Here is a 27283-nt window from a genome sequence, read left to right as displayed (position 1 = left end):
TTTCTCCTTTTAATCAACACTTCAAAAATGTACAAACCTCCCTTAGCTCTGACTGCTTAAAAAGTTGGCCACTGGCCCACAGGCCCTGCCTTATACTACCATCCTTTCCCCAGTGCCTCCAAAGTTAAAGCACGGGGGTCTATCCATGCCTGGCACACAGAAAGTGCTCAATAAGTGACGGCAGTCAGTAGCAACTGGCAGGCACCGCTGAAAATGTAAATGCCTTCTGATGTGACTACCTTTGTCCCCCAGGCTGGACACTGCATGTCCTAAAGGCTGCACACAGGACCAACTTTTCCACAATCTCAGCACCCCAACTGCCCCCAGCTGTCGGGGGTGGGGGCTACCAGGATCGCGCTTGAAGGAAGTCACAGGGTTCCTGATTCTGGAACCTGCAGCTTGTTTTCACAGAGGGGTTTTCTCTAGGGTTTCCAGCCCCTGGCAGGTCCCCCCACAAACTGAAATCTAGCCCATCAGAGCCAGCCCTGCTGTATGTCCCTTCCTAGCCAATGGGGCTGGGAGAGCCAGAGAACCCAGAGAAAAGCAGCCCTGTCATCTCCAGGAAGGCCACCACGGGCCTGAGGAACTGAGTCTGTTCTGCTCACGGCCCCAGCCACCTCACGACGGGCTTCTCAAGGAGCTGCCTCCCGGCAAGTTGGGCGTGGGAAGCCTGCAACCAGGAACTCCAGGGCCCGTGCCAAAGCTTCCTCAAGGCCCAGGAAGACGCACCTCTGCTTGGGGAAAGTGGTCCAGTTATGGGAGCTGCCACTTAGCCAATGCCATGGACGTGAGCCAGGGTGACATCAAGTGGCAAGAAGGGGTGGGGAGGGAATTCCCTGGAGGTCCAGTGGTTGGAGGACTCTGTGCTTTCACTGCTGGGGGCAGGGGTTCAATTCCTGGTTGTGGAACTAAGATGTCACAAAACCAAAAAAAGAGAGTGGGGTGGGGAAGGGTCACCATTCACCGCAGGGTGACTGAGCCAGAGCCTTCCACAACTGTCCTCTTTCCCACACGGAGGATGTGAACATCAAGGAATATGGCTACATGTCCTCCTGTATGTCCTGGTTGCTCTTGGTATTCAGCTGTGAAGTTGTGTGTAACTCTTTGCGACCCTATGGACCGTAGCCCTCCAGGCTCCTCTGTCCATGGGATTTCCTAGGCAAGAACACTGGAGTCGTTGCCATTTCCTCCTCCAGGGGATCTTCCTGACCCAGGGGTTGAACCTGCATGTCTCCTGCATTGGCAGATGAATTCTTTACTACTGAGCCATCAGGGAAGCCCATCTCCCAGCCTTGCCACCTGACGCAGAGGTGGCAGCCCTGGGGGGTCCTTCTCCCATCTGCTGGGGATGGGAGGCAGCTGGACAGCCCCACAGCATACAGGACTTTCTACTAGAAAAGCCAGCTCTTCACCATTCCACACCAATAGCATCACCAGTGATAACATCTGTAGACCAACCTACCCTTTATGGCTGGACTCCCTGCTCCACTTCCCCCATATTCCCAGGCCCCCGGTGGCACTATTCTCTCTGCAGTGGAGGAAACTGAGGTCGTGTGCAGGTACCTGTTGCTATCGGTAAGGAAACAGGTATCGTGACAGGTGAAATGGCAAGTTCAAGGCTGAGTAGCCGGTGATTCACACCAGTCAGATTCCGTGCTCAAGACTCTCACCTCCCAGATGTGAGGCACAGGGAGATTTATGTGGATGTCTTGGCTCACCCCCCGACCCTCATGCCCCGCTCTGACCCCCCAAACACAGTCGAATGTCAGCTATCTGGGGATCACCAGTGGCTCACAGGACCCCGCCTCATGAGGGACAGGTGAGCAGAACAGGGTTCCTAAAGCCTTCTCACCTGGTCAAAGCAGGTCAGGTGAAGGGTCCAGAAGGGTCCCAGAAGGGTCCAGGATGGGAAATGCTGAGTCCAGGGACGGAAGTTCATTCCAAGAGAAGGCCTGAGGCTCCCAACAATGCAGTTTGCCTCCAAGTCCCCCCAAAGGCCAGACCACCTTTGCCTTTTCCCAGGGGACCGTGGCCAGCCGTCCATGCCCAGCAGGCCCAGCCTGCTCGCTCATCTGAGACTCTGCACTCCCCCAGCAGACTTCAGAGCAAGTGGGAAGCAGCACTGCCTCGCCCTGAGGCTGCCAACTCTGAGGCCCTTGCCAGCCCATTACGGGAGCAGAGGCTGCCTCCAAGGAAGAAGAGTTCGTTCCCTGAGCAAACACGCTGTGCCACCAAGTCCTGTCATCACCTCCATCCTGCCACCCAGGAGACCGAGGCACAGAGCCCCCAACTACCTGCCGGGCACCAGCCCAGCCCACACAGTGGATGACCTCAAACATATGCCCAAGCCCTAACCCCCAGAATCTGTGCATATGACTTCACGTGGAAAAGGGATCCTTACAGACATAATTAAGGATCTAAGATCATCCTGGCCTTCCCAGGTAGCTCAGTGGTAAAGTCCCCACCTGCCAGTGCAGGAGACAAGGGTCCAATCCCTGGGTTGGCAGATCCCGTGGAGGAGGAAATGGCAACCCACCCCAGTATTCCTGCCTGGAGAACCCCACAGGCAGAGGAGCCTAGCAGGCTACAGTCCATGCAGTCGCAAGAGTCAGACATGACTTAGCGCCCACGACTGAATGAAGATCATCCCGGATTTAGATTCCAGATTCATGTGTGCGTGTTTAGTCGCTCAGTCATGTCTGACTCTTGCCACCCCATGGACTGTAGCCTGCCAGGCTCCTCAGTTTATGGGGTTTTTCAGGCAAGAATACTGGAGTGGGTTGCCATTTCCTTCTCCAGGGGATCTTCCCGACCCACGGATTGAACAGGCATCTCCTGTGTCTCCTGCATTGGCAGACGAGTTCTTTATCACTGAGACACCTGGGAAGCCCCTAAATCCAGTGACAGGCAACCTTAGAGGGAAAGACACAGAGACACAGGGGAGCAGCCATGTGGAGATGGAGGCAGAGACTGGATTTCTGTGGCCTCCAACCAAACAATGCTGGAGCCACTGGACATTGGAAGAGGCAAGAAAGGATTCTCCTCTAGAGCCTCTGGAGTGCATGTGACCCAGCCAGCACCTTGCCTTTGGACTTCTGCCCATGAGCTATGAGAGAATACATTCCTATTGGTTTAAGCCACTCCGTTTGTTAAGCAGCCCTGGGAAACCAATACAACCAGGCTCAGCCAAGACCACAGACCATGCTCTCAACTCCATGCCAGGGTGACTTGGGCATAAAGGGGACGGGAATTATCTCAGATCCCTGAGACTTTGTCATTCCAGACTGAGACTCTCGGTGTGAGAAATGCGGACTTTCTCCTCTTGAAGATCACTTCAGTTATGAATGACCACCCCAAACAGAAGTGTTCCTTTATTATAACTAGTAACAATTCCAAGTGTATCCACAAAACAAAAACAGGAAAGTAAAAACTCTCCTGGAGGGGCTTTCCTGGTGGCTCAGTGGTTAAGAATCTGCCTGCCAATGCAGGAGACATGGGTTTGATCCCTGGTTCAGGAAGATCCCACATGCCTCGAAACTAAGCCCCTGCATCACAAAATACTGAGCCTGTGCTCTAAGAGCCTGAGAGCCACAACTATTGAGCCCATGTGCTGCAACTACTGAAGCCCAGGTGCTCTAGAGCCCATGCTCTGCAACAAGTCGAGCACCGCAACTAGAGAATAGCCCCCGCTCACTACGAGAGAAAAAGCCCACGCAGCAACGAAGACCTAGCACAGCCAAAAATAAATTAAAAACCACATTAAAAAATTTAAATAATAAAACCTCTCCTGGAGAAAGATGTGAAGAGAGTATATGAGAACACTGTACAATCTTCCTAGTAATTCTATAAATTCTATAAATCTAAGCCTTTCCTAAAATCAAAAGAAGTTTATTGACCAAAGAAAAAACAACTCCCCTGGAACTCCTCTGAGGATCAGCCCTGGGACCCTAGTTTGAGAAACGATGCCTTACTTGGTGCTGTGCCCATTCATGTATGTAGAATGAATAGCAGTGCTTATGATCTGGGGGGCCCTTCAGAGCTTAAGTGTCTGTCGAGAGCACCGATACCCACCTGGCATACTCTTCTCTCCCCTCATCTGGTCCAAGAAGACCCAGCTCTGCCGGAGCAAAAAGAGGTGTGATGCTGGGTGTGAGGAATTCTGTGTGGGAACCAACTGCTCCACACACTTCCCTTCGGAAAACCCCATGCCCAAAGTGGCAAAACGCTCACACAAACCACCACCAGGAAAAGCCTTCTCAGTGACACCCGGAGAACATCAGAGCAAGAAACCGGGAGAGACAAAGCTGAGTGTAACAGAATAACAAAATGTGAATGAGAAGAGAAACAGATAAGAACAAGAGAGAACAGATAGGAGTAAGAAGAGAAAGAAAAAGGATGAACTACAAAGACGCGGGGTCTTGGCAAACACATTTGAGATCCTCCCCCCCCCCCCCCCGCCCCACACCGAAATGTCAGTTTTGAAACTAGCTTCTGAAAATGTAACCAGTTTCTCACATCCCCAAAAAGGAAGATCGGGGGACCGTGGCGAGGGAGGAGGCAGTGTTACATCTTACTTCGGAGCCCGGCATCAAGAAAGGGCCCCAGCCGTCCACGTTTCCACGAGGCGCACACCCAGCGGCTCGCACCACCCTCGCAGGGACCCTCTCCCCAGATCCATAAGTTTCCCACTCGGGGGTCGGGAATGCCAGGCCCTCCAGATGAGTGGAACAGGGTCCTTCAGGCCGCCCCAGACTGGGCACCACTTTCCAACCTTCCTTAGCAGTCCAGAGGGTCCCCTGGATGGCCCGAGGCTGTCCACACCCCTCCCTCCTCCCCGCTACGGCGGCCACACCCGCCCCCAGACTCCCATTCTCTCCCACGCCCAGGCCCCCTCCCCTCCCCTCCCACCCAGCCCCCACACCCCCGGCTTCTTCAGAATTCTTGCCTTCCACTCTCGGCCCCCCACTTCCTGCCCACCCTCTCCCAATCTCAGGGCACTCACTACCCCCCCCCCACTTCCCGCTTCCCTCCGCACTCGGGGCACCTCACCTCTGGCCACCACGCACGCCCTCTTTTCTCTTTCTGCCCCTTGACACCGTTCCTCCACGCCCCTAACTCGGGGGCCCCCCCACACCCAGCTCCCTCGGTTCGGCCCCACAGACCCCACATCAGGCCCCCACGGACCAGGGCCCCTCACCCTGGGAACCCCAGGCACCTCACCGCGTCCCTCCCGGCCAGGGTCCCCCCCACTGCGACCGGCCTCGTGCGCAGCCCCCGCGCGCAGCCCGGCCCCGGGGCCCCACACTCACGGCTGTAGAGGGCGATGCCCGCCGCGTCCGGGCCGGCGCGCACCTCGAGGCGCAGCGCCTGCTGCTCCGCGTGCCGCTGGATCTCGCCGTTCGCGTCGCCGATGGTGAGGAGGCGGGCGCCGGGGAACACGGACACGGCCCCGCAGGGCCCCGTGACACCCGTGCCGGCAGCCCCCGCGCCGCCCACGCCCGGCCCCGCCGCCGCCGCCGTTGCTGCCATCTTAGATCCGGCTCCAGGCCCCGCCACCGCCGCCGCCGCCGCCGCGCCCGGGCCCAGGCCGCCGCCGCTGCCGCCGCCGCCGAGCAGGCCGAGGCCGAGGCCGAGCCGGGCAGCGCCGCCTGCCGGCCACGCGCCGCCTCGCCGCCACCGCCGCTGCGGCCCGGCCACCGTGGCGCAGCGCCCCCTGCAGGCGGCTCTGGGTGCTGGGCGGGAGCACGCTAGGGGGCGGGGCCGGACCCCCTCACCCCGTCCCGCCCCGCGCGAATGGGCGCTGCTTTGTGAGGTGACTCCGCGGCCCAGGAACTGCAGGGTGGGAGCGTACGTCAAGGGTGATGCTCCGCCGCGCGGACACGCCCCTAGATCTAGGGCCCCGCCCCCAGCCCGGCGTGCCCCGAACGGCCGCGCTTTGTAAGACCGTGCAGCGGCGGAGGCCCAGGAAGGGCGGGGCCCGGAGCTCGCTCCAGGGGGCGGTGCTCGCCTTGCGGACACGCCCTCGGGCCCCGCCCCACGCCGGCGGCCGCGCTGTGAGGTGGCTTTCTGGCCAGGGAACCGGCGGGGGCGGGTCTGACGCCTGAGGCTTGGCTCCGCCCCCGGTCCCGCCCGGCTTTGTGAGGCGGCACGCAGAGGGGCGGGGTCCAACTTCGAAGGGGCCCCGCCCCTATACCGGTCCAGCTCCTCCCTCACCGGGCCTTGCTTTGTGAGGTTCTGCTTTCTTGAGAAGAGCTGGAGTGGCGGGGACACAACGTAGGACCACGCCCCAGCCTGTGGTCCCACCCCCCAGCACGCCCGCTTGAAGAGCAGTTTGAGCCAGGACTTGGCCCCTGAAGCCCATCTTTAACCCCTCTCCGGCACTCAACTGCTCCTCTTTTCCCCTTCCCCCAGTGCCCTCCTCCTCCATTCTTAGGCCCTTCACTGTTTTCTACCCACAAAAAACTGTTGGACCCCCCTTATCCCCTGACCCCCTCATTCACTCTTCCTTCCCGCAGTGATGACTGGCCAGTGAATCCCCTACTCCAGGGCCCCATTCTCTTTCAGGGTTTCCAAAGGAGCTTGAGGCCCCTTGCCTCACGTAGATCTCTTCTCCCGACACCCCCATGGCCCTCCCCAGACACCACCCTGACTGCATGCACTTGAGGGGTACTTCTCCCCATCCCCTAGGAATCAGTGATTAGACATCAGAGGTCCTGGGCTTGAAGGACTACACCCCATAGAGACCTTGGGAACAGCTCAAACATTATAATTAATAACTTAGGCATGCCAGCAGGGCACACAGAATATACCCCACCCAGTGTACCCTATGCTCCAAAAATCCAGTCAGGTTGGCCAAATCAGGTGTGATGGGAAGGAGGAAACTGGAGGAGTGTGTGAGGCTCAGATTCATAACAGCCCAGCTAACGGCCAGAAGGGATCCTTCTCCTCTGGTAGGTTGAGAAATTGGAAATCCTGAGATGCTTCCTGCTTTCCATCCAGACTCCAGGTCGATGCTTTCGCCCCCTCTCCCACTTCTGCTTCTCAGTGAGGAAGATCACAAGGCCAGGGATCCCCTTTGTCTTTTGTGTTCAGTTCCCTGAGAAAGCAGCAGCCAGAAGTCCCCAAAGTAGCTGGAGGGACCTGAGGCCCTACACAGCCTGGCCAGCTCCAAGGGGAGGGCTGAACAGAGGGCACGCAGAGAGAGGGGCTCCCCTAACAGGCCCGGAATGTGCTGAATTCAGGGGGCTCAGGTGAGGATGACGTGGAGGTGGGCCTCTTCCGGGGTCCAGGTGTCTCAGTGGAGCCTGAAGGAGCATCCAGGTTGGCTGCATCTTCTTCTGAAGTCATTTTCTTTGTCCATAGAGGGAAAAATAGAGAATGAAGTGATTTGGGGTTTCTGGATCTTGGGTTGCCCCATTTTCTGAGGCTGAGACTCCCACAGTCCATCAGGTCTCACCTCACTGCCCCCTCCTACTACACACACACACACACACACAGACACATCTGCACACAAACACAGTTGCAGGCCCCTGATCCTGCCCTCTGTCCTGTCTTGCTGTCTACTGAAAAGGGAACCAGACAGCCTGGGTTCAAATCCCAGCTACACCTCTTCCTAGTGGTGTGATGGACCTCTTTATGTCTCAGTTCCCCCTTTTGTACAGTGGGGGAGAGTGGCAGTACCCTTCATCCTGGGGTGGCTATGACTCATAAAGATGAACACTGTATGGCATCATTTCTCTATAAAAATCCAGAAGAGGCAAATCCACCAAAGTGACAGAAGGCAGAATGGTGAGTGCCAGGGTCTGAGGTGGGGGAGTTGTTTAATAGGCAAAGAAGTTTGTTGTGTTTTATTTTGGCTGCACCTTGCAGCTTGTGGGATCTTAGTTCCCCATCCAGGGATTAAACCTGGGCCCCCTGCAGTAGAATGGTGAATCTTAACCACTGGACCACCAAGGAACTCCTTGACAGGGTTTGTTTTCCAAGATACAGTTCTGAGGATGATGATGATAACAGTCGTACAACAATAGGAATATACTTAATGCCACAGAACTGTACACTTAAAAATGACTAAAATGGTAAATTTCATTTGTTTTTACAATGATTAAAAAAAAAAAACTAGAAAAGATCACTAGAACTTACTGTTAAAGAAAAGAGCCATCCATGCATAACAGTGTGGTTAGCATGCTGTCATTTGTGTTAAAAAGAGTGAGGATACAGACTTGCTATTTTTGCCTTTGCTCGCTCATATGTGCAAGAAGTTCCTAATGGTCGTTTACCTGCATATGTGTGTGCAGAGTGGAGACCAGTGGGTGCAGAGGGATTAAGAAATAGAAGAGAACTTTATGAATATAGATTATAGATAATTTTTACATTTGGATGCATTTCATAATCCATATACGTTTGTATTTAAAGTCTCCAGGACTAGGATACTGAGAAATGTTATTTTTTCCTTGTTTTTTTTTCCTCTCTTCCCATCGTTTCGTTTTAAATGCCTTTTAAAAGTGGGGAGAGGGAAGCAGAAATCACCAGGCTAGTGCCTTGAGCAGTGTGGCTTCTCAGGGAGGGTTTTAGAACATGCCCTACCCTCCAGGTTTTTCTCAACAGCTTGTTCCCTGAACTGAGACCTCAGAGGACTGGACAGGTCGGTGCCAAGCGCCTTCCTCCCACCATCTGTATACCAGTGACTGAGGCCAGTCTCCATCTGCTCTGGAGCATCACTGGGTGAGGTGGCCCCTCTCTTGTCTCTCAAGGACTCCGCCACAGCTCCTTCTCCCTCCGCCCACTCATCTACTCTGAAATCAGTGCCGTGTTTCCCATCCTCTGAATCTGACCTGCATCTGTTCGCGCCTTCCACCTCCGCTGCCAGCACGCTGGACCAAACTACCCACTACGTCTGGCGCCTGAACCATCTGAGCTGTCTGCGCCTGGTCCCCAGGCTCTTGTCATCCCACGGCCCCCACAGCTTGTGCTCGCTGAAGCCACCAGAGGGCGCCCGTGGGCACGTAGAGTAGGTCACATCTCTCTGCTCCAAACCTTCCAGGGCTCTCACGTCACTTGGGATAAAAGTCAAAGTTCTGCACAGGAACCCCCTCCACTCCTCACTCCTATGCACCAGTTCTACTGGGCCGTGTGGAGAACATGCCCTGAGCCTGGATCAATCCTCCACCGCTATCTCCTGCTTGTCACTTATCTCCTAGACCTCCCACACCTCCCATCTGAATGTGTTAGCTTCCTGGGCACCCCCTACCCAAAGTGCTATCGTCTGTCTCCCCCTGTGGATTTAAGAAGCTCAGGAGATGAAGGGTCTTATCTTGTTCTTATCCAGATGCCCAGGAAGGCTATGTCAAACCCATCCAATCCTCCACCCACCCCTACTTCCTACAGTGGCACCCCAAGCCAACTGACTCCACCCCCAGCTCCCTCACTACGGTCCCAAAGCATCCATTTATACAAATAGGACTCCTGAGGCCACCTCAAGTGGGACCACCTGCACCCCAGACCTGTACCCATCTCTGCATGGAGAGAAGCTAGCCGGACATTTTTTTGTTTCTGTGTTTGGCCACACGGCAGCTTGCAGGATCTTGTTTCCTAACCAAGGATAGAACCCGTGGCCCCTGAAGCGGAAGTGCAAAGTCCTAACCACTGGACAGCCAGGGTATTCCCCTAGCTGGACAACTGTCTTCATCCATGGTATCCACGGGTCAGATATCTCTAATTTACTGAATAATAATTACCCCAAGGCCACCATAAAATGCAGCTGTGCAGAGGAGATCCATAGACCAGGTTTCAAATTCTAGCCAGGATGCTATGTGATCTGGGAGAGCAATGCCTTACTAAACAGGAGGTGAGGAGCAGGGGTGGGTATGAAGGTTGAGACCTTCTTCCCGCAAAAGGGAATACATGTCTGGACAACTAAGCTGAAATTCTTGAAACTGAACATGAAAGTGGTCTTCTTTATACCAGACTGTCATAAGGCTCCGTGACTCCAGAGAAGCCCCCAGGTCATCTTTTGTTACCATTTTGAGTACAGAGGCCGTGCTGACAACCAGGGGCCTGCCCACTGCTCCACAAAGCCCTGGACAGCGTGGCTACCTCCAATCCCCTGGAATTTTCCAGAACCAACTCTCAGCTCAAAAACAAGCCCCGCTTAGTGATTCTGGGCTTTTCCCAGGCCCTAGAAGTCCAGAAACAACAGGTCAGCCCAGCCCCCCTGGTAGCCCCCATCTTCCTATGGTCAGAACAGGAAGCAGAAAACTGGATACAAGAAACGGGATGACTTACCATGATGGTAAAGAGGGAATTGTCGAAGGACATGTCTGGAACAGAAAGAGAGGAAGACCAGGGTGAGGGCCAGTTCAGATTTCTTGCTCACCCCCCACTTCCCAGGCCCTCCCCACAAGCCCACAGGCCCTAAATCCACCCTAAGGAAGGGCATGGAGTCCATCACCCAGCAATCTCTTTGTCCGCCCACTAGCCCTTCTGCAGGGTGAAGAGCTGCAAATTGAACTGTGTCCCTCTTCTGCTCAGAGCTCTCCCTAGGTGACCTCTGGCTGCCCTCCAGAAAATGGGTGCCTCGTCTCAGCTCCTGCTTTCTCCCCCTATCCTGGGCTCTCCCACTAATTGCCCACCCTTCACCCAGCTACTCCCTGTTCCCCCCTGTAGTTCTCTGATTTAAACACCACTTCCTCTGGGGACCACCCTCCCAGCCCAGACAGTGTCCAGCTTGTCATGGGCTGTTTCCCCACTGGAGTGTAGGCTTGTGGACAGAAATCACCTCTGTCTTGGTTATCTCAGGAGCCCTCAGGCTTTAGCACATAGTAGATGCTCAATGAATACGGGAAACTGAAAGAGGTACAGAGAGTGGAGTTTTCTCTGCGTAGGGCCCCTTCCTGGGTATCACACCTCACAGGCAGTCTCTCTCTCTGCCCCCCTGGTGGAAGCCAGCAGAACAGCATGTTCTGGACCACAAGTGGGGCTCCATTAAGGACTGCTAGGCACTGGGAAAGTTGGGTGCCCCCGTGGTGGACAAGACAGTTTCAACTCCCCACCCTCTTGGAGCTGATGGTCCAGTACTGGCGGTGAGTATCATACACCCAAGCATGCAATGATTACTCAGTTGTGTGTCTACTGAGAGCTAAGAAGTATGACAGGGTGCTGGGGGAATGTAAGTAGAAAGAATAGATCCTGCCTAGGGAGTCAGGGAAGGCTTCCTAGAGGAGGTGACCTTTAGATGGAGACCACACAGGGAGGAAAAATATTCTAGGCAGAGGGCGGGATGAGTGAACGGCTTGAGGATAGGGCAGGGAAAGGTAAGAGGTGAAAGCTGTTCGCACCAAAAAGGAAAAAGAGAGAGAGGTGAAAACTGGGAGGAAAAGGAGGGGGGAGGAGGAAGGGAAAGAGGAGGAGCATGTGTTCTGGATTCTAAGGGAAGTGAACAGCTGTAGATGGGGTTCAGCAGCAACTAGTGAGACCCGATGGCATTTTGAGGCAGTGACTCCGCCCAGGCAAGGGACAGGAACACGGAGGCACAGACCTGTGGTGGCGATGTTAACCCAGCAGGATTCTCGCTCTCTGCAGAGGGATTCGGGAGAAAGTGATGACTTGTCTTAGGCAGGAGGCTCCTTCCGGGTAGCCCTGGCCCCAAACTTGATCCTTCCTCCCCACCCACCTCCTCCCTCGCCCACACCGAAACCCCTCAGATGGAAATATCTTGCAGGAGCCCCACTGGGGCTACTCTGCCACCAGGCAGCAAGGTGTTTGCCCCTCTCCGAGAGGAGAAACCGAGGCTGGGGCCAGTATATATTCTGATGCCCAAGAACCAGGGCCACTGTCTACAGGCTACACAATGGGGGCTGCACAACGCGAGGGCACCCCACCCGCCTCCCCCTCACTATGGGTTTCTAGAATGATTACTCAACAAATTTTGGCAACTGGCAATAAAAGAATGCGAGGAAGGTTCAGTCTCCTCATCTGTTAAAAGGGGTCATTCATAGAGCCTACTTCCAGGGCTGATGCGAGGATAATGTGAACTCAAGGTCCAGAGTGCCCAGCACAGCATGGAGTACAGTGCGGAGCACACCTTAAGCTCTTCATGCTGCTGCTGCTGCTAAGTCATTTCAGTAGTGTCTGACTCTGTGCAACCCCATAGACGGCAGCCCACCAGGCTCCCCTGTCCCTGGGATTCTCCAGGCAAGAACACTGGAGTGGGTTGCCATTTCCTTCTCCAATGCATGAAAGTGAAAAGTGAAAGTGAAGTCGCTCAGTCGTGCCCGACTCAGCGACCCCATGGACTGCAGCCCACCAGGCTCCTCTGCCCATGGGATTTTCCAGGCAAGAGTACTGGAGTGGGGTGCCATAGTAGCACCTATTTTTATTAACCCGCCCATTGACCAGAGGGTGCTCTTTGAGATGGAGCCCTGTAAGTACCCATCTGCCCCTAGAACCCGGCCAGCTCTTCAATGCCCATCAGAAACTCCTGCCTTGGGACAGGAGTTTGCCTTTTTCCCCAAAAAACTACCCTCTGAGGGTCTCCAGGGATGTTCTCACCGTCTCTTGTTCAAGTTTTTTACTTTAACTGGGAACAAACAAACAAAAAGCATTTGTTAGATTTTGGTTGTGGTTACAAAAAGCTAAGAAACCAACAAGGCGTCTTGTACATTTGCCACCCAGCCTTGCCTTCTCCCCTGGCAAATTTCCCTCTCAACAGGGGAGTTACTGAAGACACTTTTCCCTCCCAATTACATGAGTAATGTATGTTGGTAAAAACTTCAAGCAAGGTACAAAAATGTAAAAGGATTATTTTTAAATACTGATTTCAGTGGGTGCCAGAGGCTGGGGGAGGGGGAACAGGGGTTGGTATTTATGGGGACAGAGTTACAGTTTAGGAAGATGAAGAGATGGATGGTGGTGATGGTTGTAGAGCAGTAGAAGTTAAAATTTAAAAACTAAACCTTTAAAAAAAAAGGAATTCCCCAGCGGTTCACTTTCATTGCCAGGTGCTCAGGTTTGACCCCTGGTTGGGGAACTAAGATCCCACGAGCCCCATGGCATGGCCAAAAATATTTAAAAAATAAATAATAAAAAATAAATTAAAAAAAGTTAAATGGCAAATTTTACATCGTGTATATTTTACTATATATATATATATATATATATATATATATATATATATATATATGAATTTCCCCTGCCCACCACCACCATTGAAATTCTGAAAGGTTCTTCAATGCTAAGTTTTTAGAGTAAGAACTCCCAATTGTGTGCCTCTGTGCTCCTAAAAATGGATGTGAGTTGGAGTGGATTTTAGTGGATTTGCAAGTTCCGGTGAGCCACGCTTCCTCTGCCTGCTGTTACCTTTCCTGATGATCAGGGCAATGATCACCAGTCCAGCGAGGAGGAGAGCGGCTCCAGCCAGGCTCAAGGAGAGTGCCAGGATCCAGGTGGGCACTAGAGGAAGATGGGGAAAAAAGAGATTGGGTAGGCCATGGAATTGTGGGGGTGCAGGAAGAAAGTGGGACTCCTGGCATACATCTGGGCTACCTTTAGAGAGCCAGCCCTCCCCTTCTACCCCAGAAACATTTGGTTTAGGTATAGCTAGACCTTGGGGATCTAGCAACTCTGTCTGTCCAATTAGCATATTCCCTACCCCTGGCTAACCTAATTGGTTCAGGGAGTGGCATGTTGCCCAAGTTGAGCCAATGAAACTAATTTCTGGACTTTGCTAGATTACTGGGAAGAGAGGCTTATTCCTCAGGCCAGCATTGCAAAGCCGGTAGGATATACATCTGGAGCTCCAAGGTATACAATTCTGACATCATGAGAGGGAGAGCCTGCTTAAGAATAAGACACAGAAGAAAGCAGAGCTGAGAAGTGGCACATGATTCCTGACACCGTTGAGCACCTGGATCCAGCCATGATGGAAATCAGTGCCATGAACAAATTTCAGTTCAGTAAACCAACAAATCCCCTTTTGTTGCTGAAGCCAATTTGAGTCCAGTTTTCAGTTACTTGTGGTCTGAAGAGTCTTGCTGGCTGGGTAACGGGGTCAGACGACACCCATCCCCAGCCACATGGTGGACTCTGAGGCCCACACAGAGGTACCCACAGAAGCATGAATCCCCGGCTCCAGAGTTTATGTCTCTGCAAGAGATCTGGCTACCCCTCCCTGGAGAGAGGCAAGGAATCTCTCAGGGGAGCCAGGAGGAGATGCCCGGACCCTAGTACAGGTCAGGAACTAGCCAGGAGGGGAGGAGAGGTGCTCACTTGGGTATTCTCAGTGTTAGCCCTTGTTCATTCTTTCATCTGGGGCAGGAGAGCTGTTACTGCCCTACTCTGAGACCACAGGACCAAGGTGAGAGAAGGGGGCCTTTGATAGTGGAACTTGAGGCCAGGGAAGGACACAGAGTGTTCTGTCATCACAACCTGTGGGCCTCTGCTGGCTACAACCTTCTCTCTGCAGCAGGAAAGTTCTGACTGTTGGTGACGCAGGGAGTCACCTCCTCCCTCCCTCCCTCCCTCCCCTCCCTCCTGTTCCTTGATCCAAAGACCAGGCCCAGCCCCCACTCCTGGAAAGACCAAAGGAAGACATCTTCACTCCCAGGGCTTCAGTCACAGTCAGACAAAAAGCCCAAGTCGTTGCTGCAGCAAAGGCCCTGCATGATCCTCCTTGCCTCCCCCTGCTCTCAGCCCCCTGCCACTTTCCCCTTGCTTGCTATGCTTCAGTCATATGGGGCACCTCCACGCCCCTCAAACACACCAGGCACGCTCCAGCCTCAGGGCCTTTGCACAGCCAGCTTCCTCTGCTGGCAACCCTCCTGCCCCAGACAGCCATGTGGCTGGCTCCTCATCCTTCAGGCTCAAACATCACCTCCTCAGAACGACCTTCCCTGATCACTCTCCTCTCTGTTTAAAATGACACCCTTGAGAATTCCCTGGTGGTCCAGTGGTTAGGACTCTAGCACTTTCACTGCTAGGGTCTGGGTTCCCTATCTGGTAGGGGAATTAAGATCCTGCAAGCCACGTGGCACAACCCAAAAAAAAAAAAAAGATGCCCTTCACCAGGCTGTATTTCATTCCTGTTACTTCCCTTGTCCCCTACTAGCTGGCTGAATATTTATAAAACTCCTTATTTATCATCTGATGTCCATTGCCACCCCCTCGTAATGTGCAAGAGGGCAGGGACTTCTGTTTCATTCACTGCTGAGCCTGCAATGCCAAGGGCAGTGCCTGGTGCATAGCAGGTGCTCATAAATACTGTGGCCAGTAAGGAAAGGTGCTGCTAATGTCTGGACTTCAGAGGCCGGTGGAACTCCAGCTCTGCTGGCTGAGTGACCTGCGCCAGCCTCTTCAGCTCTTGTACCTCAGTTTCCTTATCTGGAAAATGGGAAGAATGACTGTACCCATTGCATGTGGTGAAAGTGAAAGTGAAGTCTCTCAGTCGTGTCCGACTCTTTGCGACCCTGTGGATTGTGGCCTACCAGGCTCTTCCATCCACGGAGGAAAAGAAACTCCTGGCAAGTTGGAAGAGTGATGACTCCCAGGTGGAGAGAAGAGCGCCTATAAAGGTTCCACCGTGAGAAGATGGAGCCTGGGCAGTGAGGGCCGATGGGAGGGACTTACCTGGGAAGGAGACGTGCACAGGCTCGCTGAGGTTCGACAGCTGGGGTTGCCTATTCTCGCCGAGCACGCTATACTGGCAGCAGAACGGTCCCCCTCGAACCTCCCTGCTGCCACCACTCAGGTTGAAGATGACCCTGAGCTGGTCCTTGGGGGCTTTCAGGAGCTCCACCACCTCCCCATCTTGGTACAGCGTGAAATTCGCCCCTGGGAAACCCCTGGGGGCCATGCACGAGATGTGGATGGGGTCCTCTTTACTGCTGGGGTGTGGGGGCACCAGCATGATGGATGGCGCCGGGATCGCCAAGGAGCCTGCAAAGCAAGATAGGGGAGGTTAGGTGGGTGGGTGGTTAGAGCAGAGGCCAGCCTGGCTGTGTAGCCTTGGGCAAATGGCTCCCCCTCTCTGGGCCTTGGTTTTTATGTACAACTGGAGGCTAGTTGTCCTTGTGAGTGCATGCTGTCGCTTCAGTCATGTCTGACTCTTTGTGACCCTATGGACCATAGCCTGCCAGACTTCTCTCTCCATGGGGTTCTCTAGGCAAGAATACCGGGGTGGGTTGCCATGCCCTGCTCAAGGGGATCTTCCTGACCCAGGGATTGAACCTGTGTCTCCTGCATTGGCAGGCAGGTTCTTTACCACTAGCGCCACCTGGGAAGCCCCTAGTTGTCCCTACCCTACTGCTATGTTGAGAGGATCAAGCGCCCAGCACATGGTGAGAGGTCATGTTGTTGGAGTCATTTTATTATAATAGCCGTGGATGTTACACAGCATCACAATTACACTCGTATTACTTCTATCAACAGCACTGACCATGTGCCAGGCCCTGTTTAGGCTCTGGGGACAGAGCAGTGGATGAGACAGACGGACAGACAGATGAACAGATAAGACATGCCTGCTGGGGAGCTGACATTCTCAAGGAGACGAGGGTGATGGGGTAGCCAGAGAGGGCTTCCCTGAAGACACAGCACGGAAGAGCTGGGAGCGAGCATTCTAGGCAGAGGGACCATCTCAGGCAAAGGCTGGAGGCTGGAAGGGGTGTGGAGTGCTCAAGGAGTCTGGGTAGCAGGAGGTGGGGGTGATCAAGGGGAGAAGGGGAGGGCAGAGTGATTCTGTCTTGTTTCCCAGGCTGTGATGAGGGATACGATTTCAGGGCACGGCTTCCTGCAGGAGGGACCAGTGTCTCCCCAGTGGCCCCAGGTTCCTGCATGGAGTGTCTGGCTCAGGTGAGGTCGACACAAGCCTTTCCTTATCCAGCTTTCCTCTCACCCTCTCCGACCAACCAGTAGATCCTCCTGCTGCCCCAGTCCCGGGGGTAGAAACCTGCAGAGGCCAAGCAGGGCTGAGTCATGGGGTGTGGGCACTGCTGTCTCCAGTGGGGTGGCATTTCTAATACCTGTGATGTGGGGGGTACTGAGACCCCACAAGAGATGTCCATGCTCCGCATGCCCCCCAGCACCTTTTCCAAGGCTCTGGGGCAAATCTGTCAGGGCTCAGCCTCTCCAGCTCCTGCTCTGTGTGCATGCACCCCTCCCCGCCGCCCCCCAGCAGAGACAAGGTGGTGGATGGAGGGAGCGGAACAGGGTGAGGGGTGGCGCAGGGGCATCAGCTCACCGGCTGCAAACAGCAGGACAATCCAGGGCATCTCTCCTCCCGCGTTTGGTCAGGAAATCTGGCGGAGGCTAGGGTGGCCCACGGCTCGCTGCCAGCTCCTCCTGTGAGGCCAGAGCAGGGAAAGGAGAACCAGGGCTGATTTGAGCTGAGTGTTTCCTCACTGGCAGGAAATTGCACACACACACACTGGGCACCGAAAGGGACTCTCTCCCCTCCCCACCTCTTCCACAGACGCACACCAGAGCCTGGCACCTCACTGCTCCTTGGGGGCCCAGGTTCGGCAGATGGGAGGAAAAGGTGGATGAGATAGTCCAGTATGTGTGTGTGTGTGTGTGTGTTTATTTTTTCCTAACTGGGCATGAGGAAGTGCAGGGAACGTGGGTTGTATGGGAAACCCAGGCCCAAGTCACAAAAGGTGGCCCAACATGTGCCCAGAAGTTGAAACGTGTAGGGTGGAAGTTGGTAGGGCATGATGATTAGGGCTTGGCCTCTGTGACCTCAGGCAAGGGACAGTCCTTCCTGGCCTTCCTGGCAAGTCCTCCGCTTGCCGCCTGGAAGAATAGGGCTAAGAGTAGCAGACACTAGCTCCAAAGAATTTATGAGACAAAGTGTATCAGTTCGTGGAGTGTGAGTGTTCATAGGGTGAGGCCACACAAGCTCCTGTGTCTCAGGAGCTTCACCAGTCAGGTGAAAGCAAACATCAGCTCCAGAATGGAAGAAATGACATTGTTTGCAGCATAAATTGCCTCCTATTGATAGCCAGGAAATTTCCAAACGCCTGTCTTACCAACCTTGGTTTCTAAACATTTCTGGTCAAGTCTACCAGGCCCACCTAGAAGTTTACACCCAGGAAGGATGCAAGTGTGTAGTTGCCAACATTAAAAAGGATCATTAGAGTGGACTTTTTTCTTTAGATACACAAAGCTGATTTCAACCTCAGGACCTTTGCATGTATGCCATCATCCCTGCATGGAACACAATTCTGTCAACCTGATCTAATCCCACTTCTCCTTCAGGTCTTAGAGGTTTTTTTTTGGCTGTGCTGGGTCTTTGTTGCTGCACAGGCTTTCTCTAATCGCAGCGAGTGAGAGCTACTCTCTAGTTCTGGTGTGCAAGCTTCTTCCTATGGGGGTTTGTCTTGTGGAGCACAGGTTCTAGGGCATTCAGGCTTCCGTAGTTGTGGTGCACGGGCTTAATTGCTCTGCGGCATTTGGGATCTTCCCAGACCAGGGATTGAACCCGTGCTCCTTGTATTGGCAGGCACTTTCTTAACCTCTGGACCACCAGGGAAGTCCATGTCTCAAGTTTAAATGCTAATTTTTTAGGAAATCTTCCCAGATTCCTCTGAGCTTAGAAAAATCCCCTTTCTCAATTCCAGGGTAGTACCTTGTAATTTTCTTTGATTGCAACTAGCATGCGTGTATTTTCATGTTTGTCCATGTCATCTACGATATCAAACTCATCGCTATAAACCTGTTTAAATTTCCTTGTTTGCTTTTTAATGTCTGTAGGGTTTGTAGTGATGTCTCCTCTTTGATCCCTAATAATAGTAATTTGTGCTTTATTTCTCTTTTTTTTTTTCCTTGATTAGTCTCACTGGGGGTTATTCAGTTTTTTAATCTTTTTCCAAGTACCAACTTTTGACTTTGTTGTTTTCCCTTATTTTCAGTTTTCTATTTCATTGCTTCGTGGTCTTATCTTTATTTTATTCTTTCTTCCAGTTACCATATGCTTAACTGGCACTTCTTTTCCTAACTTCTTTATTTATTTTTGGTTGCGCTGTTTTTGTTGCTGCTTGCCAGCTTCCTCTAGCTGTGGCGATCAGGGGGCTACTCTTGGTTGCAGTGAGAGGGCTTCTCACTGTGGTGGCTTCTCTTGTTGCAGAGCATGGGATCTAGGTGCGTGTGCTTCACTAGTTGTGGCTCGCAGACTCCAGAGCACTGGCTCAGTACTTGTGGCACACGGGCTTAGTTGTACAGGCATGTGGAATCTTCCCAAACCAGGAATTGAACTGGTGTCCCCTGCATTGACAGATGCTTATCCACTGTACCACCAGGGAAGTCCGATACTTTTTTCAGTGGCCCAGTATATATCTGCATACAATGTGCACTCAAAATGAAAATGCACTTTGCAGTTGCTTGGTGTAATATTCTGTAAATATCAATTGGATTTGGTCAGCATGGTTCATAGAACATGATTGAGCTTACTGAATTCATCCAGATATCTTCCTCCAGAGTACAGAGACAGAGCCTGTGGTATCTCTTGCAGTTTCCCAATGCCTACATCAGTGCTTGGCACACAGTGAACAATAAATATTTTGGGCTTGTCTGACTTGAAAGCCAACACATTCCCTCAGTCTATTTTTGTGGCTCTTTTCTGGGTGTGTATGAGACAAGAGTTGGGAGAGATACTTGGTTTATTTATGCCACCAGCTGATTACTGAGTGTCACCAGGGCTCAGAACCATGCTGGGTACCAGGGGTGCCATGATGAATGAAACAGCTCCTGCACTTGGGAGCTCAGAGTTCAGTGAGTCAGACAAGCAGACAGTGACAGTCCGTTTGGTGACGTGCTATGTTGGAGTTGTCACTGAGGAAGGTTCTTCACTTAGCTTCAGGAAGTTCAAGGAAGGCTTCTGGGAGGAGGTGACATCTGACTCCAAAAGCCTGAGAAGGAGAGGGAAGGAGGGCATTGTAGGTAGAGGGGCTAGGGTCTTGGATGTAAGTGAAGACTTCGTCCTGGGAGCATCTAATGTGATGCAGGGATCTATAACCTGGAATTTTGAATTCAGTAACATAGATACACATACCTGTATTGGTCAGCTGTCACACAGATCATGCCTTTAAGAGACAGAACTGAGGAGTCACGAACAGGGTGAAAGGGGAGCAATGAGGGACGGTGACTTCCTATGGTCACTGTTAGCAGCCAGGCCTGAAGTTGCTGGAGGGGGAGTGGTCCTGGAACTTGGAGAGAGCTAGAGTTACGGGCTTTTGTTGAAAGATGCAGACAAAAAAGATAGGAACCAGGGGATAGATACCTAGACCTTCCTTTCCTGAAGCCTTTAGATATCCTACCAGGGCCAAACTCAACTGGAAAGCAGAGGAAAAGGCAGCCACATTGATCCGGGATGGAGGTATCAGCCCCCTCGCCCCTCCACCCCCGCTGTGAAGCAGTACAGAGTATGGTGGAGAACGGTTCTGGTGGGGAAAACAAAACACACTGCCCAGCACACGCTCTTGTAATCTTTTGATTATAATTTCAGGGGAATCCCTGACCTCCAGAAGCCAGTCGGCCAACTCCCCATGGTCATAAGAACCCCTGGCTAAGATTCTGGGCCAACATTACATAGGAAAGTGGGGCCTTGTATGAGGGGCTGGTCTGCCCAAGATTCCCATCTCTTCTCTGGCTACTCCTGCCACCCACCCCACCTTCATCCCCTTTCTGCCCCTTGAACTCTCTGAGCGCCTTTGATGTCAGAGAACTGTTTTTTTCTGCTTTCGTCTTCTCCCTACTACTTCAAATCTGAAATTCAATGCCACCTCCTTGGGGAAGCTCTCCCCAACTCCACCTAGGTGAAATAAGTCACCTTACCTACCCATCTAGCATTGACTTCTGAGCACCTCTGAGAAACTGAAATCATTTAGTGGAGCAGCACTGAGATGACAGCTCCCAGGACATTGATAGTGTCTACTCAGTACATGTTGTTGAATACTGGGGGAGAGGGAGGATTTTACTTAATTGAGGGGAAAAAAGAATCACCCACTCGTCCCGGCCAACAGTGAAAAAGGTGGGGTTGGTAGCTCTATAGGCCTGTATCTCATCCAAAACATCAACAAATTGAGCAAAAATGGTAAGAATCAATTTTATCTGAACGCGGGAAAACAGCTAAACATTTATGTCAACCAAGGAAATGCAAATCAAGAAGAGGCAACTTGAACGTGGCAGGAAAGCTTTGTGGTGTTTTCCATACCCTTCCTCACCTCCTTGTCCAGCACAGTGGAGGATCTGAAGATAGCCACCTGTGTCCCCAGCATGGGGCCCCGGTTCCCAGTTTCTAAGGGAGCAGAACAGCCCTCATTCTCACACTATTGTGTGTGTGTGTTCTAACATGTCTGGGGGTAACCTGAGGGACTGACTCAGTGTGCTTTAACTCAGAACGTATTCCTAGAAAACACTGTAAGGTAAAGGAACAACTCACAGCTCTCTGCTGTACAAGATTACAATGGTGGACAATAACATACATGGCAAAAGCTGGGAGGAAAAGCTGGGGTGAGTTTCTTTGGGTAATTAAGGCACTCAAAAGCACCCATATATCCTGGGGAATTTAGAGAGCAGTGTGCATACCTAGGGCAGGACAGATGATCAGGAAAGACTTAAGAAGACCTTACTCTTTCATCTCTGGTCAATTTCTAGGCTTGATGCAAATAGGAAGAGAAGGCTAAGGCAGAGTTATAAATACCCAGATGGAGTATTGATGTGCTCCAGCAGAGTTTGGCAAAGAGCAGGAGAGGTTTTTCACTGTTTTCCTTTCTTCCTTTTTCATTCCATAATATATGAATATTATAACTCGACAATAACAACATCCAAGTTTTAAATGGACAAAAGACATGAACAGATATTTTTCCAAAGAAGATATACAAGTGACCAATAAGCACATGAAAGGATGCTCAGTATCATTAAGAAAATGCAAATCAAAACCACTATGAGCTTTTAGAAGTTCCCTGGTGACCTAGTGGTTAGGATTCTGGGCTTTCCCTGTTGTGGCCAGGGTTCAGGGAACTGAGATCCTGTGGTCAGGGAACTGAGATCCTGCAAGCCATGTGGCATGACAAAACAAAACGAAACAAACCTACCTAGCCACTGAGCTTTCAGCGACTGTAAAATTGAGGAGATCCCAGCTAGGAGAAGGATGTTAGATCTCATTGTCCTCCCAGTCCTAAGACCTTCTCTTGATGCCCCTCAATAAAATGGACTCATCCTCAGAAAGGAAACAAACAAACAAGCTACTATGAGATACCACTTCATATACATGAGAAGGAATATACTAACATTAAAATGGAATATAACAAATGTTGATGAGGATGTAGGAAAATTGGGATGGGACCCTTGTACATGGTTGGTAGGAATGTAAAATTGTGCAACTTTACTGTGGGAAAGTTTGGCAGTTTTTCAAACAGTTAAGCATAGAATTACCATATGACCCAGCAGCTTCACTCCCAGGTATATACCCCCAGAGAACTGAAGGCAGATACTCAAACAAATACATATACAAACAGGTCCCTAGAGACACTGTTCACAATAGCCAAAATTGGAAACAACCCAAGCATCCAGTAGATGGAATGGAATACTACTCAGCTGTAAAAAAAGAAATAGTGATATGATGATAAACCTTAAAAACATTATGCTAAGAAAAACAAGCCAGACACTAATGGTCAAACATCCCATTTACATGAAATATCCAGAATTAGCAAACCCATGGAGGCAGATTGATCACCAGACTCGGGTGAGGAAAGAATGAGGAATAATTGCTGGATGGGTACAGGGATTCCTTCCTGATGAAGTTTTGGAAGTGAGTAGAAGTAATGGTTGCACAATATTATGAATATACTAAATGCGACTGAGTTGTTTACTTAAAATGGTTCTTTTTAATGTGAGTTTCCCCTTTTTAAAAAAGAATCCTTAACAAAAATTTATCACCCATTCTCCACAACTACTTCCAAATGTTCAAGTAGTAACTCTGAATGACAGAAAAACTTGCAACAGTAAAGAACACCCACATACCTTGCAGTGTCCCCCTGCCCTTCTCCTGCAAAAGGAATACCAACCATGACCATACATAAACTTTGACATTACAAAGTGTTACTTCCCCAAGCTCTCCAAATGTGTAGTTGACAGCCACCAGCTGCGTTCAAAGCGTAATTGTCACCGCCTGCCAACCTCTTTCAGGCTATCTTGAACAACTCAACACTGCCAATCTGAACATTTTTTCTTATGTTTGGATGGAATCTCCACAGTCCGATTCTCCAATGACATCTTTCTTATCTGTTTGCTTAGGTTGCCTCCAAATTCTCTAAACCAGAATGAGAGATTAATTGGCGGCAGGCCCAAAGCAAGGCGATAAACCTGGAATATAAATTTAATGTTTACTGAGGGACTATGGATGCACCAAGCACTAAATAAACATCATCTTACTTCATCTTCACAATAGCCCAGTCAAGGACTAGATCATCCCTTGAGGCCCAGCAGTGTGATGCCTCAAGTAAAGCATGGGGCATGGTTTGAACTAGGCAATCTGCCTTGAAAGCCCACACTCGGCTTTTCTCTGCTGACGCTAAGCACCTGGGCTGTCGAGTTGGATACCCTTCGCGAGCAGGGTGAGGCCAGGCTCCCGAGCAAACAATATGTAAAAAATGCAGGGAGCTCACTATGGGCCAGGCCTCATCTCAATTATCATCACCTCCGATTTAGAAACAAGGAGACTGATAAAGCGACGGTTCTAAGGCGCCAAGGAATGAAAGATTAGGCATCGGACCTGAGGCCAAGCTCAAGGACCAGGGACCGGCAAGAATCCAAGTTAATAGAAGTCTCCACCCACCCTAGCTGAGCTTTTTTATACACGAGTCCTACGGGTCGCGTGCAGGCACACGCCCTGCTTCTATTTTCGACACACTACACCCAGACGGATTCGAACAACAGTAGTCGCGCGCGGGGTACTTTGGGAAAACCGCAGGACCTAGCTGTCTCCACCACAGTTGTCTTAACTTTTGCCTGAAGAGGATATACCATCGTGGTTTTATTTTTGTAATTTTCCTCACAGTTACTGAGGCTAGAAAAGAGGCTTTACAAAGAAAAATCTGTAGAAGATCGAGTGTTTTCAGGCGCATCAGGCATTCATTCAGGCAGCTAGGCTCTCGGGGGGTCCTTCACTCCTGGTTCCGCGGGCTTCGGATAACGGACAGAAGCGGCTGCCAATGAACTCCGCCGAATAGCATAGTGGACAGAGCTATTCCTTAAAGGAACCGCAACCGGTTAGCAGACCAGAGAGTGACCCGGATGATGGCGGCCGGCACGGCCTTAGGCTTGGCCCTGTGGCTACTACTGCCGCCAGTGGGCGTGGGAGGGGCAGGGCCCCCGCCGATCCAGGACGGCGAGTTCACGTTCCTGCTGCCTGCGGGGCGGAAGCAGTGTTTCTATCAGTCCGCGCCGGCCAACGCAAGCCTTGAGACTGAGTACCAGGTACAGGGTCCCGGGTTGGGGAGCGAGCGGAGGCACGGAGACGGGGCGTGGCCAAACCGGAGCATGCTATGCATACATTGAAGAAGGGAAGGAGGAGGAGCCCTAGCGTAGGCGCACGAGGGCGGAGCCAGGGAGAGGGAGCCTGAGGGGCGGGGACAGCGCGTGGGAGCGGAAGGGATGGGAATAGAAGGCGGGGCTAGAGTGGGTCAGCGGGGAGGCGGGGCCATCGGGAGAACGAGGGAGCCTGTCAGAAGGCAGGACCGTCGCGAGTGGGCGTGGTCAAAAGGATTGGGTCGATTGAGGGAGTTGGGAGGGAAGACCAGGATGCTGTACAAAAAAGGTGTGGTCAACCTGATAATTTCTCGGAGGTTGGGCTAAGTAAAGAAGGCTGGGCTCCGTCGTCTCATTTGGGGTATGGCCAAGTCGGGACGCGATCTCTAGGGTGGGGCGTGGCCATATAAAAGAGGGCATCAACTCAGGGGCGGAGCCAAGGCAAGGGGCGCGCCAGAGGGACGGGAGTGGGGCAAGACTGGCTTGAAGGTGTAGGTGTCAGAACTCATGCAGACCTCTGGGTGGTGGTCGGTATGGGTCTACGCGGGTCGGTCCAGCCCTGACGTTCTCTGGAAGGTGCCTTTGGCTTAGCCCTAGTCCTCTATCCTGCTCTTACCTGCCCCCCAGGTGATCGGAGGTGCTGGGCTGGACGTGGATTTCAGTCTGGAGAGCCCTCAGGGAGTGCTGCTGGTCAGCGAGTCCCGCAAGGCAGACGGTGTGCACACGTGAGTTAAGTCCCGCTGGCTGTCTGGATTCAGTTACAGCCCTGCCCCTTGCCGGCGGCCTCGGGTTACCACCCTGCCGGCCTCGAAAAGTACAGCCGGTCGGCCACTCAGGGTCATGTGTGTCTGTATGCCCAGGGTGGAGCCCACGGAAGCCGGGGACTACAAGCTGTGCTTTGACAACTCCTTCAGCACCATCTCGGAGAAGCTGGTGTTCTTTGAACTCATCTTTGACAGCCTGCAGGATGAAGAGGAGGTCGAGGGCTGGGCAGAGGCTGTGGAGCCTGAGGAGATTCTGGAAGTCAAGATGGAGGACATCAAGGTGCGCCCAGGAGAGCTGGGGCCACTCCTTCCAGATCTCTGGCATTGCTCCCTGCCCTCTCACCTTGGCAGGGGTCTGCCTGGGCCTGACCCCACCTTTCCTACATAATGGTGCCTGCGTGCTAAATTGCTTCAGTCCTATCATATCCAACTCTTTGTGACCCTGTGGACTGTAGCCCACCAGGCTCCTCTATCCATGGGATTCTCCAGGCAAGAATACTGGAATGGGTTACTGTGCCCTCCTCCAGGGGATCTTCCTGACCCAGGGATCGAACCCACTTCTCTTACATCTCCTGCACTGGCAGGCAGGTTCTTTACCACTAGCCCCACCTGGGAAGCCCCCTACATACTGGTACCCGCAACTTAATAACAGTAGAACATTTCTAGGTATAAACCTTTTTCTAAGGGCTTGAATAACTCATGAAGTCTCCACTGTATATGTAGGGAAGAATACTGGATTAGGTAGCCATTCCCTTCTCCAGGGGATCTTCCACACCAGGGATCGAACCCAGTTCTCCCACATTGCAGGCAGATTCTTTACCGTCTGAGCCACCAGGGAAGCCCCCTATATATAGGGAGTGTGCTCTAATTATCCCCCATTTTACAGTTGGGGAAACTGATGAACAGGATGGCTAAGTAATTCTCCTAAGGCCACACAGCCAGCAACAGAGCCAATATTTGAACCCAAGCAATCTGGCTTCACCTACTGCATTTTATTACTTACTAGTTAGTATGCTCTTCATGCCTAATTGGGCATTCATTTCTTACAACCCTGAGGTTTAATTCGGAGGAGGAAACTGAGGCCCAGAGAGGTTGTTTACTTGTTCATGGTCACACAGCCAGTGAATGGCAGAGGGCTTGAGACTCAGGCAGCCTGGCCACCGAATCTGTGCTCTCAGCTCTCTCCCCCACAAACGAACTCTCACTCCCATCCTGCAGGACAAAGCCTTGCCTTTCCCCTCTCTGCCACAGGAGTCCATCGAGACCATGAGGATCCGGCTGGAGCGCAGCATCCAAGTGCTGACTCTGCTGCGAGCCTTTGAGGCACGTGACCGCAACCTGCAAGAAGGCAACCTGGAGCGGGTCAACTTCTGGTCGGCCGTGAACGTGGCCGTGCTGCTGCTGGTGGCCGTGCTGCAAGTCTGCACGCTCAAGCGCTTCTTTCAGGACAAGCGGCCTGTGCCTATGTAGCCTGTTGCCGTGGAAGAACAGGGGAGAGGAGGGGCAGCACGGCGCATGCATGTGAGACTTAGGGGCATCCCTTCCCCAACTGTTTCCTACACAAGGGGAGGCTGTGTAGTTCCAGCCCTAAGGTGGGGCACCCACCGTGTCTCCACCCTTTCGGTCCTGGGTGGGGAGCACCGGCTGGCTTGCAGGTGTGGGTCCCTCCAGGAGGAATGGCTCAGTGGCTGTACCTGTTTTCCTAGAAATGGTGCATGGGGGGCACTGCAGGGTTCAAAGGCAACCCTGGGGTTTTCTGGCCCTGCCTCTGTCCCCTACGGTAATGTGCCTTAGCCAGAGTCTTCCAGTCTGCACCAGCCCTGTGCAGTGCCGGACTGGGCCCAGGAAGCAAACTCCCCGTTCTCTTCCCACTGGCCCTCCAAGTCAGGTCCCGATAGGAGGGGGCTGACTGCTGCGGGATCCTCTGCCTGCCTGCGTTCTCCTTGTGGCTCCACCCAAGGCCTGTGCTGCTACTGGGGATGGCCTGCTGTGCCAGGAGCCAGGGG

At 52.5% G+C, this 27283-nt stretch overlaps 3 protein-coding genes across 11 annotated transcripts in view; 1 reads left to right on the top strand and 2 right to left on the bottom strand.

Annotated features, from left to right (window-relative positions):
* CARM1 (coactivator associated arginine methyltransferase 1) overlaps positions 1-5618 on the bottom strand; it is a 43721-nt gene extending 38103 nt beyond the window's left edge. The window contains exon 1 of one of the 3 annotated variants that reach the window (XM_055544929.1): positions 5310-5618. In XM_055544929.1, the coding sequence (XP_055400904.1) occupies positions 5310-5529 (220 nt within the window). In that variant the 5' untranslated portion in view covers positions 5530-5618. The remainder of the gene's footprint in view (positions 1-5309) is intronic. The other 2 variants (XM_055544948.1, XM_055544938.1) reach the window with 2 other exon arrangements.
* A 1018-nt stretch (positions 5619-6636) lies between these two features.
* Positions 6637-25415, bottom strand: C1H19orf38 (chromosome 1 C19orf38 homolog). 7 transcript variants are annotated; one of them, XM_055544904.1, is made up of 11 exons: positions 23759-23999; positions 23008-23032; positions 22080-22204; positions 20036-20189; positions 17228-17328; positions 15619-15927; positions 13354-13446; positions 12547-12574; positions 11534-11571; positions 10282-10316; positions 6637-7350 (listed from the first exon to the last, which is right to left on the bottom strand). In XM_055544904.1, exons 5-11 carry the CDS (start codon positions 17256-17258, stop codon positions 7213-7215), a joined length of 672 nt encoding a protein of 223 aa, XP_055400879.1. In that variant the 5' UTR covers positions 17259-17328; positions 20036-20189; positions 22080-22204; positions 23008-23032; positions 23759-23999; the 3' UTR covers positions 6637-7212. The 7 variants fall into 7 exon arrangements, with proteins under 7 accessions (XP_055400879.1, XP_055400858.1, XP_055400869.1 ...); XM_055544883.1 differs by having other exon boundaries at positions 23008-23349; positions 23822-23999; XM_055544894.1 differs by having other exon boundaries at positions 23822-23999.
* Positions 24270-27268, top strand: TMED1 (transmembrane p24 trafficking protein 1). Its single transcript, XM_055544842.1, has 4 exons — positions 24270-24462; positions 25141-25238; positions 25374-25557; positions 26529-27268. The coding sequence occupies exons 1-4, from the start codon at positions 24280-24282 to the stop codon at positions 26745-26747; spliced, it is 684 nt and encodes a 227-aa protein (XP_055400817.1). The 5' UTR covers positions 24270-24279; the 3' UTR covers positions 26748-27268.
* The last annotated feature ends 15 nt before the right edge of the window (positions 27269-27283 follow it).

The sequence above is a fragment of the Bubalus kerabau genome, chromosome 1, assembly GCF_029407905.1.
Source record: "Bubalus kerabau isolate K-KA32 ecotype Philippines breed swamp buffalo chromosome 1, PCC_UOA_SB_1v2, whole genome shotgun sequence".
NCBI lineage: Eukaryota > Metazoa > Chordata > Mammalia > Artiodactyla > Bovidae > Bubalus > Bubalus kerabau.
The sequence above is the reverse complement of the archived record's forward strand: the minus strand, read 5'-3'. Positions and strand labels throughout refer to the sequence as shown.

Coding starts and splice junctions, on each gene's coding strand:
- TMED1 (XM_055544842.1), top strand. CDS start 24,280: ATGATGGCGGCCGGCACGGCCTTAGGCTTGGCCCTGTGGCTACTACTG. Junction 24,463..25,140: donor GCCTTGAGACTGAGTACCAG/GTACAGGGTCCC, acceptor CCTGCCCCCCAG/GTGATCGGAGGTGCTGGGCT. Junction 25,558..26,528: donor TCAAGATGGAGGACATCAAG/GTGCGCCCAGGA, acceptor TCTCTGCCACAG/GAGTCCATCGAGACCATGAG.
- C1H19orf38 (XM_055544913.1), bottom strand. CDS start 17,258: ATGCCCTGGATTGTCCTGCTGTTTGCAGCCG. Junction 10,317..11,533: donor GGTTAACATCGCCACCACAG/GTCTGTGCCTCC, acceptor TTTCTGTTCCAG/ACATGTCCTTCGACAATTCC. Junction 7,351..10,281: donor ATTCCCTCTTTACCATCATG/GTAAGTCATCCC, acceptor CTATGGACAAAG/AAAATGACTTCAGAAGAAGA.